General features: G+C 34.6%; 1 protein-coding gene across 3 annotated transcripts in view; it reads left to right on the top strand.

The window, feature by feature from the left end:
- The window catches only part of Cep162 (centrosomal protein 162), a 71189-nt gene that overhangs the window by 34986 nt on the left and 18243 nt on the right, over positions 1–17960 (top strand). For all 3 annotated transcript variants that reach the window (XM_010631160.2, XM_033763373.1, XM_010631161.2), the window contains 10 exons: positions 1789–2071; positions 3079–3334; positions 7795–7928; positions 8225–8452; positions 9014–9154; positions 10984–11096; positions 12056–12161; positions 14871–14997; positions 16301–16464; positions 17261–17365. In XM_010631160.2, coding sequence (XP_010629462.1) covers positions 1789–2071; positions 3079–3334; positions 7795–7928; positions 8225–8452; positions 9014–9154; positions 10984–11096; positions 12056–12161; positions 14871–14997; positions 16301–16464; positions 17261–17365 — 1657 coding nt within the window. The remainder of the gene's footprint in view (positions 1–1788; positions 2072–3078; positions 3335–7794; positions 7929–8224; positions 8453–9013; positions 9155–10983; positions 11097–12055; positions 12162–14870; positions 14998–16300; positions 16465–17260; positions 17366–17960) is intronic.

Below are 17960 nucleotides of genomic sequence, written 5' to 3'. Positions count from 1 at the left end.
GTAATATCTGGCTGAAAGCAGTGAGTGATAGCCAGCACTGAAAAAAATATCTACTCTTTTCAGCTCATTTTTCAGCTCTTTTTCTTAGTACTCCAGGTTCAGTGAGAATATGGTCTGCTTTATAAGCTCTTGTGATAGTTTAGTAATGTCTTCACTGTAAAATATCAGTTGCCAGCTCTGGCCTCTGCTGTCAGTTTCCTGACACCCAAAACCTGACCACTGTGGTAGTTACAGAACTTTTGGTTTCCTAACACTTGCCATTTTAAAGGCAGGATGACCCAAACTACAGATGGCAAGGAAAGATAGTTTAGTTGATACCCATCAAGAATGGGAAACTTTGGGCCAGGGATATGGCTCAGTGGTTCCACTGCCTGCCGCATTGCAAGTGCAAGGGCCTGAATTCGATCCCCGGCACCAGAAAAAAAATATGGCAAACGTTTTCTTGCATTTACCAGGGATTGAAACCAGGCCCTTCACTTGAGCTACATCCCCATCACTTTTTTATCTTTGTTTTGAGATAGGGTCTCACTAATTCATTGAATTACACTGGCTGGGCTTCGTCTTGAGATCCTTCTCCCAGCCACCGAGAGTCTTGGGATTACAGGTGTGCACCATCATGCCCAGCATCTATCCAGGTTTTGAAATAACTTATATATATATTTCAGTGATTTAAACTACTTTAGATAAGTTTCTAATGGTTACTGAGAAGCCAATCTATGGAATATAAAAATGGAAACTATTAAATAACTGTTCTTTAGCCTTACTTTATAAAATATAAAATCAAATGACCTAATTGACCATGCTTAAGTAATTTGGAATAATAGTTTTCATATTTTTGCAGCCCCTGTAGTTTTTCTTGTATTTAACCAAATTCGGGGCATTCCAATGAGATATATTTTCTAGATCTTCAGTATCTAATTTGTCTGAATTGTTTTATTTCATTTAAATAGTTTAAACCATAAATGATTTTATTTTAAAATTCTAGTAATTTCTTTTTACTTTAAAGTTTTTTCTATACTGTGATTTTATTGGTGCCTTTTAGTAGTTAGATAGACTCTTAAATGCTATGATGATTGATTCTGAGTCTGAGGCATAAATTATAATTACTTCTTTAGTGTCTCACAGAATTATGTAAGTTGTTTTTCCTGCTTCAAACTCAGGTTGATTTAAGAATTTACGGATAAAAGATATATTTTAAAAGTTCATTTAGAAGTTTGTTTTATTTTCTTATACAAAAGCAATTCTCAAGTCTTTATTTGGTTTGTCCTTCCAAGTTAGGTCTCAGTGTTACTTGCATGTTATACTGCATTAAATACAGTTATTAAACTGTATTAAAAATATCTGAAGTTAGTAGAGTGTAGTAGCACACATGCCTGTAATCACAGCACTTGGGAGGCTGAGGCAGGATCACCATGAGTTAAGGCCAGTGTGTGCTACAAAGAGAATTATAAGGCCAGCCTGAGCTAGAAAGCAAGACCCTGTCTCAAAACCACAGCAGCAACTTAGCTCAATGGCACTGTGCCTGGCTTGCAAGAGCAAGGTCCTGAGTTCAGTCTCCAATACTGCAAAAAACAAACAAAAAACACAACAGCAACAGAAAAAAATTCTATCTGAAATTAAAAACAATTATGTATTCTATGTCAGTATCTTATATTAACCAGAATTATAAATGTATTTAACATTAGTAGTTTAATTTGAATAGTTACATCTCATATATATTTATGTATGCATTTGATACTTGGAAACTCATACTAAACCGTTTATTCTGTGTCTTGTTTTATTTGATAGTGCTCCAAAAGTGGCTGATAGTAAAGACACTGTAAATGTTCGCTCTTTCCCCGTTAAAATAAATGCAAATGTTATATGTCAAGACCCAAGAAATGTGAACCAACTTCTTGATAAAAATGATGAGAATGTGATTTTACAAAAGACAACAAATAAGAATATGGAAAACAGCTCTCCAACAGTAGCTGCTACAGAAGAACATATTGATAAAATGTATCTTGATATTTTAAGGAAAAAAATATCTGTTAATTCTTCATTATTATCTCAAGATGACAGAATTAATAAAGTAAGTGCTTATACTCTAAAGTGATTTCTTATATTGAAAAATGAAGTTATGTAAAGTAAAAAAAAATGTGCTTTTTAAGCTAGTAGGATTGATTTAACATAACTAAGCTCTACAGAAGATTCTGGGCATTTGTGGGTGATACTTATTACCATCCCTTCTAATTCCCTAATTCAGAAATAACACTGCAATACTAGTTTTGTTTTAGAAGGTGTTGTTTGCATTTTTATTTCCTTTCCTTTGTTTTATTTTTTATTTGTTTGTTTGTTTGTTTGTTTGTTTTTGGTACCGGGGATTGAACTCGGGTCCTTACGCATGCGAGGCAGGCCACCGAACTGCTGAGCTAAATCCCCGGCCCTCCTTACCTTTGTTTTAATAAATAGAATCCAGAATTTGTATAGTTTAAGATGAACTTCACTCATTGTATTGCTTATTGTTTAGTCTTTCCAATAGTTTGCACAGTAGGTAACTTGGCATTTTATGGAATGCCATTAGCAACCATGAAGAAACTTGTATTTCATTATTCCTTTTTACTGAGAACCTTTGTGTGTGTTGTGTTTTATAGTACCCATAGTCGCAGTGTTTTTATTTCGAATTTTGAATTTTGTTTTACTATAAATCATCTCTAGTTCTTTGTGGAATAAGGCAAGGTATTAATAAAAAATTTAAAAAGAGAGAAATCTAGAGCAAAGGATTTCAAGTGTCATTTCAGAAGATATTCTTCCTTGATTTCTTCTATATTCATTCTAGTAATCCAACATTTTTAGTTTTCTGACAAGTTTATTTTGCTTTATTAATCTTTGTTATTTTGTTGCAATGTTAATTTTGAAGGTATGCTTTAAAATGCTAAAATTCTGATGAATTAGAATAGTTATTTGCCTTTTATGAACCACATTGATGATCACTATCATTTTACTGTATGTTAAATTTTTGTTTAAAATTCATTTAAATGGTAAAGAATTTGTTACATATAGTTTTTTTGTTTTGTTTTTGTTTTTGGTGTGGTACAGGCTTTTAAATCTCAAATCTGTTCTGGAGAAGAAGGAACTGTAATTGATAAACAGGCACCATACAAAAAGGCCAGAAGTGCACCACCTTTGTTTAAAAGAAAACCCCAGAGTGGATTATATGCATCAGTTAGGAGCTCAGGGTATGGTAAACCCAGTTCACCACTTAAGTTGTTTTCTACACTTGAAAAGAAAACTTCAAAGGACGTGAAAAGCAACAACAGACCCATTCCCACCTCAAATCAAGCTAAGAAAAAAGGTAATGATATACTCTTCAAACCAGAATTCTGTGCATATAATGTATTACTTTATTTTTCTTAATTTTGTGGAAGAGAATCATCAGGAACTACATTCTTTTCTGGAAGATGCAGTTTATAATAGGTAACGGGCTTGATCCAGGGAGGTGATTAAAAAGTGGTTGGATATGGATATGTTTAGAAGGTGAAACCAAAAATACAAAGAACTAGTTTGGGATTGCTAAAGTTTTTGACCCAAGCACTGGAAGAATGGAATTACTGCACACTGGAATGAGGGATGGAATAGATTTGGGGCTGGGGGAAAGAATAGGAGTTTAGTTTTTGAGATGATGTTGAGATTTATATTTGACAAGGAGGCACTTAGATTTAAAAGTTTGGAGTTTTAAAAGGGATGTTTGGACTCAAGGTATTATTTGGGAGTTGTTAAAAACTAAGATATTTTTGAGCCATGAAACTCATTGAGAATACCAAAAGAGTAAGGACAGCTAGGGGGAAAAAGGCAAAGAAAGCATGCTTACTTAAGTCAGGCAGAAGAGGAAGAATGTACAAAGGAGGCAGTAGATTTGGAAGAATGCTGACAACAGAGAATCCTAAAACCAGATAAAGAAAAAAGAATTTTCTCTGTCTTTTGCTGATGACAGGTAAAGATAAGAACTTAAAACTGACATTGGGTTTTAGCAACAGGAAGTTATCAGTAAGGCAGAAATATAGTTTCCATGGGGTAGGAAAATTGATGCTTCAAGTGATAGAATGCCCTAGAGCAGTAATCCTGCATGCTATGGCACATGCACTATCGGTTTACCGCCACTGCCCTACAGAGCAATATTGCTGTAAAAAGGCAGCCAAAAACTGGGGCAGCAGCTGACTTGGGAGGTGAGTTAAGAGAACCTTTGCATTGTCTGTTGCTTTGCTTTGCTTTGTTTTTAGTAGAAGTGATAGTACGTTTGTGGGCTATTAAAGATTCAGTAGAGAGGAAAAGCATTAATAGTGTAGTAGAGGAAGAATTGCTGGGGCAGTGCCCTTGAATAGAAGAGGAAGGACTAGAATTAGATAGGAACATGGATAGTTCTACATTTTGGGGAGCTGTGGAGGGAGACAGGAAAGAAGAGTACAGGCTGGTGGATGGATAGATGTGGTAGGGAGAGAACGTGCATGCTTGCTTCTGATTCAGTTTTCTCAGAATGGGAAAGCAGTATCATTAGATGGAAATGAGGATGGGGCAAAGGAATTTGAGGTTGTGAGAGAGAAAATGTAAAACAGTTGTCTAGGAGGTCCTAAAACAGATTAGGAAGTGGATAATTTTATTGCTAGTGGAAAGACATACTACAGCCAGTGGGAGTGAGTAGCTGAGGTGGAGAGAAAGTAAAAGAACCAAAAGGTAAGCATTTGACCGGGTCACCTAATCATGTTTGATCATTAATCCTGGCTTGTTGACTTGATTGGGTTAAGAAATGCCTAGCAAGTTAGTGAAGCACACTTCTGGGTATGCCTGAGTGGGTTACAGCGGCGTAGCTTTGAGTACTGTATGTGGTCCCTGGTCCCTTCTGTGCCACTCTTCCCCTGCTGTGCTTCTCATCACCCGTGAACTCAGCATCTTTGTTCTTCCATGCCCTTCCTCCATGTTTCTGCCTTGGAGCCAGCTTACATAGACTCTGTCTCCGATAAGCTTGAACTAAATTAAACCTCCTGTCTTTTAAATTATGCATGTCGGGTATTGTGTTCAGTAATCAGAAGGCTGACTGACATACCATGAATGAAAGCAGAAGCAGTGTCACAGGGAGTGAAAAAGAAGCGATGGAGATGATGCGGAGGATGATAGAAGAAAGCAACCATTTTTATGAGTGAAGTTAACATTCTTAAACTAGTATTTCCATATTTAAAAGTGTTACAGTATTTGTGACTATAGAATTTTAAAAACCAACTTACTAAAATGTTTATTAAACTGTTCATGATGGACCATGACTTTATTATTATACTGAGCTACTTCTTTTTTTTTGTACCAGGGATCGAACTCAGGCCCTTGAGCATGCCATGCGGGCAGGGGAACCACTCAGCTAAATCGCTGGCCCTCTGAGCTACTTTTTTATTATACTATCCATTAATTAGGATATTTAATCTGGTTTTTTAATTGAATAATTGCCCACAGCAGTTTTAGTTTACTGAGAACTGTAATTGCTTTGGAATGATTGTTACTTGTCATAGGCTGGAAGCAGACACTGAGAAAGAGATTAGTATACAAAAGTTCAGAGAATGTATTTGCGATCAACCTTGAGAAGGAGGCTCAGATACTGGGGTTTTTCATGTAACAGTCTCCAGAGATAGGCAGTTCAAAGCTGGTATAGCTGTGCAAGGAACTAGAGCCCACCTTCTTTACTTTACAAAATCTCTAGTATGTGACTTCTGTCTTCATTCTCCAAATAATGTCCATGAAGTAGGGTGAAAGATAGATGATAATTAAATCATCAGCTGCTTAGAACTTACTGTAATCAGTTTGCTGGAAGTACCATGAAAAAAACTCTTGCCCCCATCCTGCTGACCAGAACTTTGATCTTGTGGTCACCCTACCTTGCACAGTTATTATAGAGTCAGATGTGTTTAACTGAGCACATTGTCAGCGTGAACAAAAGTAGGTCTCTGTTTATAGGAAGGAGGCAGAGAATGGCAGGACCTTGCATGTGATTGTTCTTTTCATTCTAGATGAGTTTTCTTCAGCTCTAACTTCCATGTTTTTATTTGTAGTCTAATATATCATACTTTAAGTTCTTTTTGAAATAATACATTTAGGTTTAAATTTATAGACAAAAATTTATAAAGGTTTAAATTGATAAAGACTTAAATATATAAGACAAAGAAACTTTGTCCTAAATTATTATAAGTCCCAAAAGCTCCCTTTATGGAACTAGAGTGGAAACCACTCAGAGGTTGCAACAGCCGTACTTATTGTGTCCCAGCTATGTTTTTCAATTTTTTCATCATTTTCAATTTCTTCTCTTCTATGAAATATAAGTAATATGTCTCCCACTCAGATGTCTGTGGTTTTGCTAATTTTATTTTTACTTATTTGAAGTATATTTATTATATTCCCTCCTGCAAACTAACTCCCCTCATTCCTTGGTCACAGCAATTAATCTCCAATAATTTGGAAGGATTAAATAACTACAGTGAATCGATTTTTTTAATGGTTTTAGAAATTTCTCCAGAAAACAGCCTAATTATGATCTTGACTGTATAAGGAAAAACCTTTGCATGCATGTAAAAAAGATTGAAATGAAAATTTTTGGAAGATACAGTTGATAAATTGTTTCTTCCTTTAGCTTTTCTATATTTTCCTTGTGTATTTAATAATTATGTATAACTTTCTTTTTAATTTTCAGTTACTGGAAATTGAACTCAGGGTACACTGAAGCTACTGCTCCGTCCTTTCTTATTATTTTATTTTTTTTGAGAAAGGTTCTCACTAAGTTGCCCAGGCTGAATTTATACTTGGTATCTTCCTTGCTTCAGCTTCCTAAATATCTGAGATTATGAGTGTCCACTACTCTACCCAGCGTGTTTAACATTTTTAATGAAAAAGTAAATTCTGCATTTTTAAAGTTATCAGCTTGAAGAAAATATTTAAAAATATAAAATTTGATCTGTAAGATAATCAGAACCTATAATAGTTGAATAAGGACTTTAAAAATCCCTTGTATATATTTCCCCTAGATGTTATTAACTGAGTAATATATTGACTTTAGAATTATCTGTATTCTTTATGGATTTGTAAATTACCTTAAAAGTGGAAAATTGTACCAGAACATACATCTATCATATTTTTTCTCATTTAACATATGTTGCTATTATGTGATAACAGCATTATTAACCTTTTAAAATCAAATTTAGATTAGCTATTATGAAGTCCTCTGTGCAATTCATATTACTCCCCTAAACTATATATCTTATTATTTATGAAAGTATGCTTTGAAATCACACTTAATCTGAGCTAAAATATTTCATAAAGTTATCAGCTGCTTTTTGCTTTTTGATTCATCATTTAGAAATTCTTATTATTGTGAACAGATAATGAATAATTATAATTTATTTCCATGTTAGGCCAAGTCAGTCTCCTCACCTTCATTTAGCTCCCTTTGTTATTTGACAGGGGTCTTGGGTCAATTAGCCATCTGTGTCAAATTGAGTAGAATACTGATTATGGGTAGTAGTTCTTCTGATTGCAATTATAGTGAAACAGCTGTGTTGTAGTGTTGTTCCTCAGCCTGTTTAAGATCCTAATTTTATCTTAGAATTCCTGTTGTTGTCATACTTACTATTTGTTTTTTGGTATCAGAGATTGAACTTGGGACCTTGTGTTTATGAGGCAGGTGGCGGAACCACTGAGCTAAATCCCCAGTCCCTTGTCATACTTATTGTTACATAATTGCTAAATACATAAATACTTTCAGCCATTGTTTTTAATATTTAGAAATATTATCTGGAACAAAACTCATCAAGCCTGCAGCTTTGAGTAAAGCAGCTCCCAAAGGTGAAAATTGCCTGCCTACTCCCAGGAAGTCTGAAGATCCTACAGCAGCTGATTCTTGTGTTCAGTTTCAGATTGTAGGTATTAAATTTCACATTAATATTTATAACTTTTATATTCTAAAATTATATTAAAACAGTTACAAAAATAATTCATGAGTTATGAATGTGTGGAAAGATCACAATAAACCCCGTTAATAGGTGTAATTAGTATGCATTAATAAAAAGATAAATAATAAAATAGACATGCAGAATTTCTAGTAGAACATTATTAACTGTCATTTTTATTCTTTATGTCTTGTTTTATTCTAACCACCTATGTTTGAACTTTATATGTAAAACCACTATAATAAAAGAATGCTTTTGTTTTAAAGGATTCTTCAGGATACAGTGATGAGAACAAAGAGAAAGAATTATTTATGCTTAAAAGGGTTCAGGAAGCAGAAGAAAAATGGAGGGGTGCAGAAGCCCTAATTGAGCAAATTAAAGTCACATTTTCAGAAAAAGAGAAAGAACTGGAAAATAAATTGGAGGAACTAAAGCACCAACAGGAAAAAGAACTGTTCAAGTTAAGTCAAGAAAATTATATTCTTCAAACCAAGGTACTAAATACACCATTGTATTTTTCCTTTATTTAAAACAAAACAAAACAGGAATAACAAAAAGCCCTTTACTCCCTGCTAATAGTATTGCCATCCCTATTTCCTATCTAAAATATGGACATCGTTCTGGAGAATAACTTTTTTTTTTTTGGTACCAGGGATTGAACTCGGGTCCTTGTGCTTGTAAGGCAGGCCACCGAACCACTAAGCTAAATCCCCGGCCTGAGAATAACTTCTAACTGAGAGTAAATTATAGCTCTGGGATGAAATTCTAAACTTAAATTGATTGATGATTGCTGTTATCAGTCCTTTTTAAATTAGTTTCAGCAAGAACTGCTTTATAGAAGGTCTAGGCTCAGTGAATGTCACTAACATGTGAGTTCCTTTATCCGCCAGAGCCATCAGAACGAAAGTCATTGTACTTAACTGTAGTTACATCATATTCCAATATTATGTTATAAAATAGTTTGGGTCTCACCATTTGAGTTTTCTGTTACTCTTTCTGTCTCACGTAATCATTTCCTTCCCCAAATGGCAATTAATTTCTGCCTTTTCTTAAAGTTAAGTAGCTTTGAAGAAACAAACAGAAAACAAAGGTGGTTGTATTTTGGAGAAACAGCTGATCCTGTCCATGGAGAAAAGTTGAGGCAAATCCAAAAAGAAATACAGGAACAAGAGACACTTCTTCAAGGATATCAACAGGTGTGGCAATTCTTCTGCCCATTGAGAGTTTGTTTTTGACCCTTTAATTGTAAAATTAAGGTCTATTAAAACATGATGTGCTAATTTAACAGGCAGCTGTGAGGCAGTAATAGTTTGATTGGTCTGCATATTTCTCATTGACAGATTAAAGAGCAAGGTTTATGGACTCAGCCTGGTTTTGAGTCTTAACTCTACCACCTGCTGTGCAGCATTATGCAAATCACTTCACCCCTCAAAGCAAATATCTTCATCATGAAATGGGGATAATAATAATAATGCTTCTCATAAGGTGAAGATGAAATCACATTACAGCAGTACAGACCGGCTTCTTAGCAAGTACTGTACAGTCTTAACCTGGCACACAATTACCAGTTAAGATATGATGCTTGTTATGAATTTAATAGTTACATTCCTTGGAAACTATCCAGTTTTCTTTAGTATTCTATAGTGTTCTTTAGTAAATAGTATTGGCTACTTTTGTACTACATTCAGAAATGTGATTCTAAAATCAATTGCTAACTATTGTGAACAGTTTAATGTGCACTTTGTTTACAGAGTCAAATGTTTATAATGTGTGATAGAATCTTAGTGATGCTTATCTGACAGCCAGGATGAGTTTAATAATCATCATATTATCTTCATTCCTTGCTTTCCACACCCTTTTTCTTTTTCCTCTTCCTTTCCCTTCTTTCATTATGTCCTTCTCTTTTGACAACTTTAGTCAGAGCGTGCTTTATTACCTAAGGACATTCAGATAAAGCATTTGCCACACCAATGATTGCATCATTTGTTCTAAATGAAATAACCTGATTTTGCAGGGCATGCTGCCCTCAACTTAGAACTGTTATCACTCTTCATCTGCTTTCTGATCTTAACCTATGAAACAGGAGTTTTTAAGATTTCGTAGACCCATAAATATGTCACCCAACCCCTCCTGTGAAGATAACACAAAAATTGTGTAAGTAGGTATGTGGGGGGGATTGTTAATTCTGTATGTGCTGTATTCAAGTGCCATCTACCAGGCACTATTCCAGACATGGTGAGGTAATCCATTGTTTTCATTAACTCCTTAAAAGCCCTTGATTTTCATCAGATTCTTAATTTTAAGAGGCTGAACGCAAGTTGGTACTTTCTCTTCTCCCTTGGTCAGAGCTAGATGGAGTCACTCAAGCTGCAAAGTAAACTAGGTCTGTGCTCTGCCTTGTCTGACAGATTATATAAACATTGAGTCTTTAACTCCTTGCTCATAGTCAGTTTCATATACACCATTAATACTGTGCTGCATCCTATTATCCCACTACTGGAGGCTCGTTTCTAGAATTTCCTCCAGTAGTGATTTTTTTTTTTCACTTTCAGATCAGAACAAAAGAGGGTATAAAGTCCCAACCCTGGCCCAGATAGTTAGAATGTGGTGATTCCTTTAGCTCCCTTCCCTCTGAAACACAGTACCTTAAACTGACATTAGGACCTTTAGCTTTGGCAGTTTTCAGCTTCTTTTTCACATGAACATTGTAAGCATTTTTGGAAAAAAAAAAAAGTGTTTAGATACAAAGTTTTCTTCTAATATAGTATAAAAAATTTGAAAATGATTTTATGTACTAAAAAACTAAAAATAAATTTATATAAATTTAAAAGATCCTTAAAATATGTAAAAGATGTATCTATTGCAAGCTTGTCATATCAGAAGTACTGACTTTTTTTTTTCTTTTTTCTTTTGGTACCGGGGATCAAACTCTGTTCCTTGAGAGGCAGGCACCGGAACCACTGAGCTAAATTCCCACCCAGAAATAGACTTCTAACTGAAATGCAATTTTCTGTTTTTTAAAAAGGAAAATGAAAAATTATATAATCAAGTAAAAGATCTCCAAGAACAAAACAAGAAAAATGAAGAGCGAATGTTTAAAGAAAACCAGAGTTTATTAAGTGAATTAGCTTCCTTAAAGTAAGTCCTTTTGAAATTCTTGTAATCAAAAATACTTAGGATATTTCTAAGCATTTTATCATTACACTGATACATTTATTTTTACTTAGAAATTTTTTTTACATTTGTTTATTTTCATTTGTACAGTGATTTCCAGTTTAGCAACTAAATATTCAATGGGTTTTTCTTTTGTTATTGGATGCCTAGTACAGTAGCTTTAGCATTTTCACCACAATCATATTTGAGTTTGGTTTTGGTTTCAGGATATTGAATATATTCTGGTTTCTTTTGATGCCTTATTTCCTGATAGCCTCCAGGTTAGTAATTGCTATTTGGCTAGAGCATTTCTCCATAGAAGGAGTTGTATCAGCTAACACTCACCACAGAGGACAAGGGAGGACCAGCACCTCCTTACTCATATTGCAGGCTGTCAGCTCTTTGGGATGTTACTTCCTATCTTCTACAAAGAACTACCCCAGCATCCAAAACTAATGTTTATGATAAAATTAGTGTTTTCTTTAATACAGTAGGTCTAGATGATCTTACGTATACCTCCTTTGTATATTATCTCTAGGGGGAAAACCCTGAAAAGCAGAGTTTGGTTTTGCTAGTTTCCATGCATAAAATTGGCAGTGGATGTTTCCCGAGCACCTAGATTTGGGATAAGGAATATTTCACTACCAAAAATTCAGCCAGCACATTTTTCTGCACCATTGGTATTTTTTTCTCTGAGAATGGGAGGAAATATATTTATATTATAAATAAATGATTAACCTTAGGATTTCAATTCTTATAGATTATATACAAGCATTTCCTTTAAAGTATACTATTCTATTAGTACATTAGTATTTTAATCTTTAGGATAAAGATTCTGTCTTCAGTGATTAATATAGTTCAATGTTTATTGAACATTGTTGAGAATATTTTATTTTGAAAGGAATGTCTAGTAAAAGTATCCTTTTATTTTCAAAATAAATCAGAGAACAAATGCACAAAAATCGTTTCCTATCTCAAGCAGTTGAAGATTCAGAGCCTAACAAAAACCAGAGTTTCACAGATCTCTTAGCAGAACTACGGGTGGTACAGGTAAGTTGCATAAGGATTGTAATTATTAGAGATCATAAAGATTGCTATAAAAATCTCTATAAAAATCTGTTTTTGTAATATGTATGAATGAGATCTGTTTTTAAATTTTATGCCATTTAAAAATTAAGAAATAGATTAGCATTTAGTGTACATGTGACCTTAATATAGTGGAAATGATGTCATACTGGTTTTAGATGGCATCCTCTGTCATATTCAACAGGCATTTATCACGTTGACCCCCGACAGAAGTTTAACTTCTTTAGAACATGTGCGTATATTTTATCTTACATTGGAAAACGTAGAGCATGCAGCTAAAATAGGAAAATAGTTTGAAGATAATTGTTCAACTTTAAAAATTACTAGATGTGGTCCACTTGGTCACTGGAACAGTGAAGATAAGCAAAGGAGGGTAAGGGCTCTTTGCTAGTTTTTGTATATGGAAGATGGTTTTAGATTACGACCACAGCTCTTTCTGTATGTGCATTTTTGGTAAAGTACTTGGGCTTATTGTGCACAAAGTTCATACTCTGTTGTACAACATCTGCACTTTATATCTATAAAGTGATATATCTTACATCTTATATCTTAAGGTGACAGTGCATGGTAGTAAGTTAGCCAGCTTGTAAATGTCTTTGTGTTATATGTAACACAGAACATGCATCTTGGAATTGTTCTACCACCCCTGGGCAGTATGTATTGGGATCTATCATTGGACTGGCAGCCAAGGGATAGAAGGAAGCAAACAGGAGAGGTGTGTGTGTGTTGTGTTCAGATTTACGTTTTGCTGAGACATGTTTTGATGTATTATCATCTTCTGGATGAACTATAGAAATGTATTATTAATCCAGTAGAAGCATACCTTCTCACTAATATTATAATAAAGATTGGATAACTCCTAGAAACATGCTTGGTGTAATCTGTTGCTTTATGTCTCATTTTAAATTAAGTTCTAAGGAAATTAGTACTTTAATTGTAACTACCAATTCTATAGATCCATTGCCATTTTTGTCTTCAGTGAAATTTTTAATCTCAAGAAAGGCAAGATTACAGTTTTTCTCTAACAGATTGAATTGGTGCAGTATATTCTTGTAGCTTTGGGATTTTGAATTGTTGAATATTCACGATGTGTGGAAAATCATAATACACTGTATGATAGCCACAGAAAATAGCAGATTGTGCATGTATGTGTAGGACCTAGCAGGACACTTCCAGCTAAGGTGATTATGACTGCAAATGACTTTATTCTTTGCTTCGTGTGCTTTTGTCTCCTGTAATGCACATGTTAACTTTTAAAATAAGGATTATTTTTAAAACCCAACAACAAAACAAAATATTAATTGGCTGTTTACTTATCTTCCAAAGTTGACAGTGTACTTCTATAGAGCAGAGATTGTGTCTTACATATATCTGTGTCCCAGATACCTACTGACGCTAAAATGAAGTTTCTCCATTTCAAATTATGTGATAAAGAGTATAGCCTAGAATTTTCTAAAGCAATATTTATCAATGGGAGGAGGTTTGGAATTTTGAGCAAGTTAATTCTGTTTTAAGCAGAAGTGTTTTATACACTACATGATTTTATATTTTTGTCCCCCCGGTACTATATGCTCATATCATTCACCAGACATTGTAACAGTTAAAACCACTCTGCCACAGATGTATGTGGGTATGTATATATCGAATTAGACATATAGGTAAGCAGATAGGTGGAAAGAATGGTTGGATAACATCCTCCTTATCAGTGGCCCTCAAAAATGAGCAAGTTCAATTAATTTCACTATACTTTATGAAAGCTTGAATTAAGTTTCAAGCATAACATTAGCTTCACTGAGGTTATTAGTGACCTTTTAAAAGTTCTATTTTTATGACTAATAGAAAATTTGGAAACTTACTAAAAACACCAAAAAGCATTATATGAAATATAATAAACATCTTTTGATGTTTAAATTTATTTAGGATGTGCAGAGCATTACATTGCCTTCAAAGAGCCTGAGATAGGGAAAGTTTGTTAAATCACAAAGGGAGGAATACAAGGAAGCACTTGATAAGGAGTTCCTTGGTCTTGCAGAACAGAGGCAAAATTTGGCTTCAGCTCATTGCTGGGCATATGTTCTATTCAGAGAGCCTTGTCTGGATTGCTGAAGTGTTTTAAAAATGCTAAATAAAAACTTTGTTACAGAAATATGTGAATATGTGTCAGGCTTACAGCAGCATGAGACATACATACAAAGTGAAAGAATTTCTTCTTGGTTTAGAAAGTCCTTGCAAAACGTAATTAATTCAGACAGGCGGGCATGACCCCTCCTTCTGCATGTATAGTAGTTGTCAGTCTGGTGAAGCCTGTGTTATGCAATGATAAAGGTCATGGTAAGGACTGGTTTAACTCAGAAGAGCCACCAGAGAGTTGCACACAGAGGGGTAATGTTAACTGACTGCAACAATTCTCTGGCTGCCGTGCAAGCTACCTAGGAGATTACTATAGCAATCCAGGCAAGAAAATTAGTATCAATATGGTTACTAAAGAGAAGACAGAACAGTAGATTAGGAAGTCTAATGGCTATTTTGAGATGTTTGGAACTAATTCTAATAGGGATAGGGCAAATGGTAGTCATAAAATTAGGTCTAAAATATAGGAAAATATTTTACAATGGTATTTTTGATGGATTGAGTTGGAAAGTCCCTTGCCTGTGTATTTCTTGGACTATCAAGAAAGAAAAAAACGGTTTGTTGGAAGACATCAGAAGACTGAAGCAAGACAAACAAGCTCTTGAAGTAGATCTGGAAAAAATGAAGAAAGAACGAGACCAAGCCAAAGATCAGATTGCTTATACCACAGGTAAAACACTAAGTTGAAACATTATCTTTTATATTTATACTCAGAACTCTTTTACACTTAACACTCTTTTATACTTAAACCCTTATTTTATACTCAGAACTGTTCTGATCTTGAATTTAATGAAAACTGAATGATATAATTAAAATTCTGTTCTTTGAAGTGTGCCATGATTTTAGATGTATACCTTTATTGGTTTAAAGGAATGCTTGAAAGATTGAAGAAAATCAAAGATTATTTTGAATTCATAGCATTCTATGTTTAGTTATGTATATATCTGTCATCCAAGCTAGACTGTGAACTTGCCTAGGATAAAGACTTTTTATCCCTTGATCTGAAACATGGGCTGTTAAGTATATGCTAAATGAACAAACAAGTGACATCACGCTGTGTGTTAGTGAGAATGTAAAGATAAATCTGACATGGTCCCTGCCAGGAAAAACAAACAGGCATAAGATAAGAATGCAGAAAACTTTTTAAAAATTACAAATAAACGTGAGAGAAGATGGATGCTCAATGTTTCAGAGAAGAGGGACACTCAAGCTGTACTTTAACAATAAGATTTGAAAGTAAAGGAATAAGGGGAGGCTGCTCGAGTGTGTCCCAGGAGAACACCATTCAGTGTACTTGTGGGTTGCAGTTTAGGATGACAGAACACAGGACTAGAAGGATCAGAAGAGCCCTGTTGGCCAAAGCTGCGAACTTTCCTCTACAGTATAAGCAGCATCAGTAAGATAGGAACAAAAACTTCTGTTCCTGTTTGTTTGAAGAAAAAAAAAAGTATTTTGCTTTCCTCATCTGTGAAATAGAATAATTTTTAAAAAGAAACTTTTTTAGAAGTTTTAAAACTGTAAGTTTGTTGTTAAAAAAAACACTCATGAATATTTGCCATTGTTTTATAATGTAACTGTAGGCATTCTTCATTTTATTATCTCTGAATTCATTTATTTTCCCATGAAGACAACTTCAATTGTATAACGAATGTCAGTGAGAAAACAAATTACCAAAAATTTCTAGAAGGCTACTTTGCTGTGTTCACTGGTTCGGTGTTTTGATTATGAATATAATCTCATTCTTATAGATTAGACACTACTATATATCAGTTTTATGCCTTTAATTTCTTCACAAAGTAGACATTGTGGGCTGGGAATTTAGTTCTTCAGCCCTGTGCCTGCCTAGCAAGTACAAAGTCCTGAGTTTGATCCCTGGTATCAAAAAAATACACATCGATTATCATTCAGGATCTTAAAATTTTATTTTTATATTTTGAAAAATTACACTCAGATTAGTGCATTATTTTATACAGGTGAAAAGTTATATGAAATAAAAGTTTTGGAAGAAACACATAAACAAGAAATCAGTCACCTGCAGAAAAGACTACAGTGGTATGCTGAAAATCAGGACCTTCTGGATAAAGACGCAGTTCGGCTTAAAGAAGCAAATGAAGAAATTGAGAAATTGAAAGTGGAGGTAATGGGTCATTTCAGAATGTCTTTCTGTAGATGAACCCTCTTGTTCTCATTATCAGTTCCACATAATCTTGTATCATGGTACCATTACTCTAAAGTCTCTTAGTTTAAATAGCTGGTTTGGGTTTTCTTTGCTATTTAGACATATATTTCAGATTAGGCTGAGAATAATGCAAGCTCTATCAAAACCCATCAGGCCTGCTGTAGTCTTAACCTTGCCTGCCTCCTCAGCCTCATCTGGAACTACTCTGTCCCGAGTTACTCTTCTCTAGGCACATCAGTGCTCCTCTGATCTTCATCCTGCCAGGCCCATTCCACTTATTGCCTTGGTGGGGATTACTCTGACTTTGGTTCTTCCCATGAGTCGCCTCTTGTTGAACAGCTCCAATTGTTCAGTTCTCAGCTCATTGACTTTTCCTGAATCACTTCTCTGATGTAGCTGCCACTCCTGCCCTTACTAACATTTTATTCCTGTTCTTTCACTCTGTTCCGTATTCTTCATGACACTTGTTACTCTCAAGTAATTTAATGTACTTATTGATAAACTTTATTTATGAGCTTACTGGCCATCTCCCTCCATGAGAGCATATTTACCATAAGGTCAGGAACTTACTTTTTCTTGCTTGCTCTCCTTATCTTTAGCAGTTCTGTGCTGTACCCTGGAAGTACCCGAAACTAGGGAAGAGCTCAGTTGGAGTTCAATGAGAAATTAAAAAATCAGAAAATGACTTGCTTCTGCCTTGGATCTTTTCTTTTGTGTTTTAAATATGCTTCTTAATGTCTTTATTTGTTGGCAGATTGAGAAACTGAAAGCTCAATCTGGGAATCCATCTGCTCAGCAGAAGTTACGGTCAAAAGATAGAGCAACTGATGCCAAAAAAATTCAGGATCTAGAGCGACAAGTATGTGTAATGGGTAAATTTTTATATAAGGTGTATTTTTGTTTCAAGGGTTCCCACAAGATGTAGTTAACCTCAAAAATGCTCATTTTACAGTAATGTTAGTAAAAGTAATAAGCAACTTTTATATAATCAATAACTGTTTGTTTTGTTTGTTTGTTTGGTTTTGGTTTTTAGGGGGTTTTTTGGGTTTTTTGGTTTTTTTGTTTTTTTTGGTACCAGGGATCAAACTCGGAACCTTCTGCTTGTGAAGGAGGTGGCGGAACCACTGAGCTAAATCCCCAGCCCTATAAGCTATAACTTTATAAAAAATATTCAGACTATACCTCTTATTGATACCATTTTATTAAAGATAGTAGGGCTAATTGATGAAAGGCCTTTTTGCATCCCAGTTCTATTAGACATGTAGGAAGAAGGAAACAAAGTTTTGAAGCTCTGGGTACAGAATTAGGATTTCTTCTTCTAAACCAGGCACAGTGCCGTATACCTGTAGTCCCAGCTACTTAGGAAGCTAAGATAGTATCTTTTGACCCCATGCGTTCAGAGCCAGGCTTGGCAACATAGCATGACCTCCTTTCTTTTTTTTTTTTTTTTTTTT

This window comes from Fukomys damarensis, unplaced genomic scaffold (assembly GCF_012274545.1).
Source record: "Fukomys damarensis isolate Sample0158 unplaced genomic scaffold, DMR_v1.0_HiC HiC_scaffold_14, whole genome shotgun sequence".
NCBI classification, from domain to species: domain Eukaryota; kingdom Metazoa; phylum Chordata; class Mammalia; order Rodentia; family Bathyergidae; genus Fukomys; species Fukomys damarensis.
This window is presented reverse-complemented; position numbering and strand designations above follow the sequence as displayed.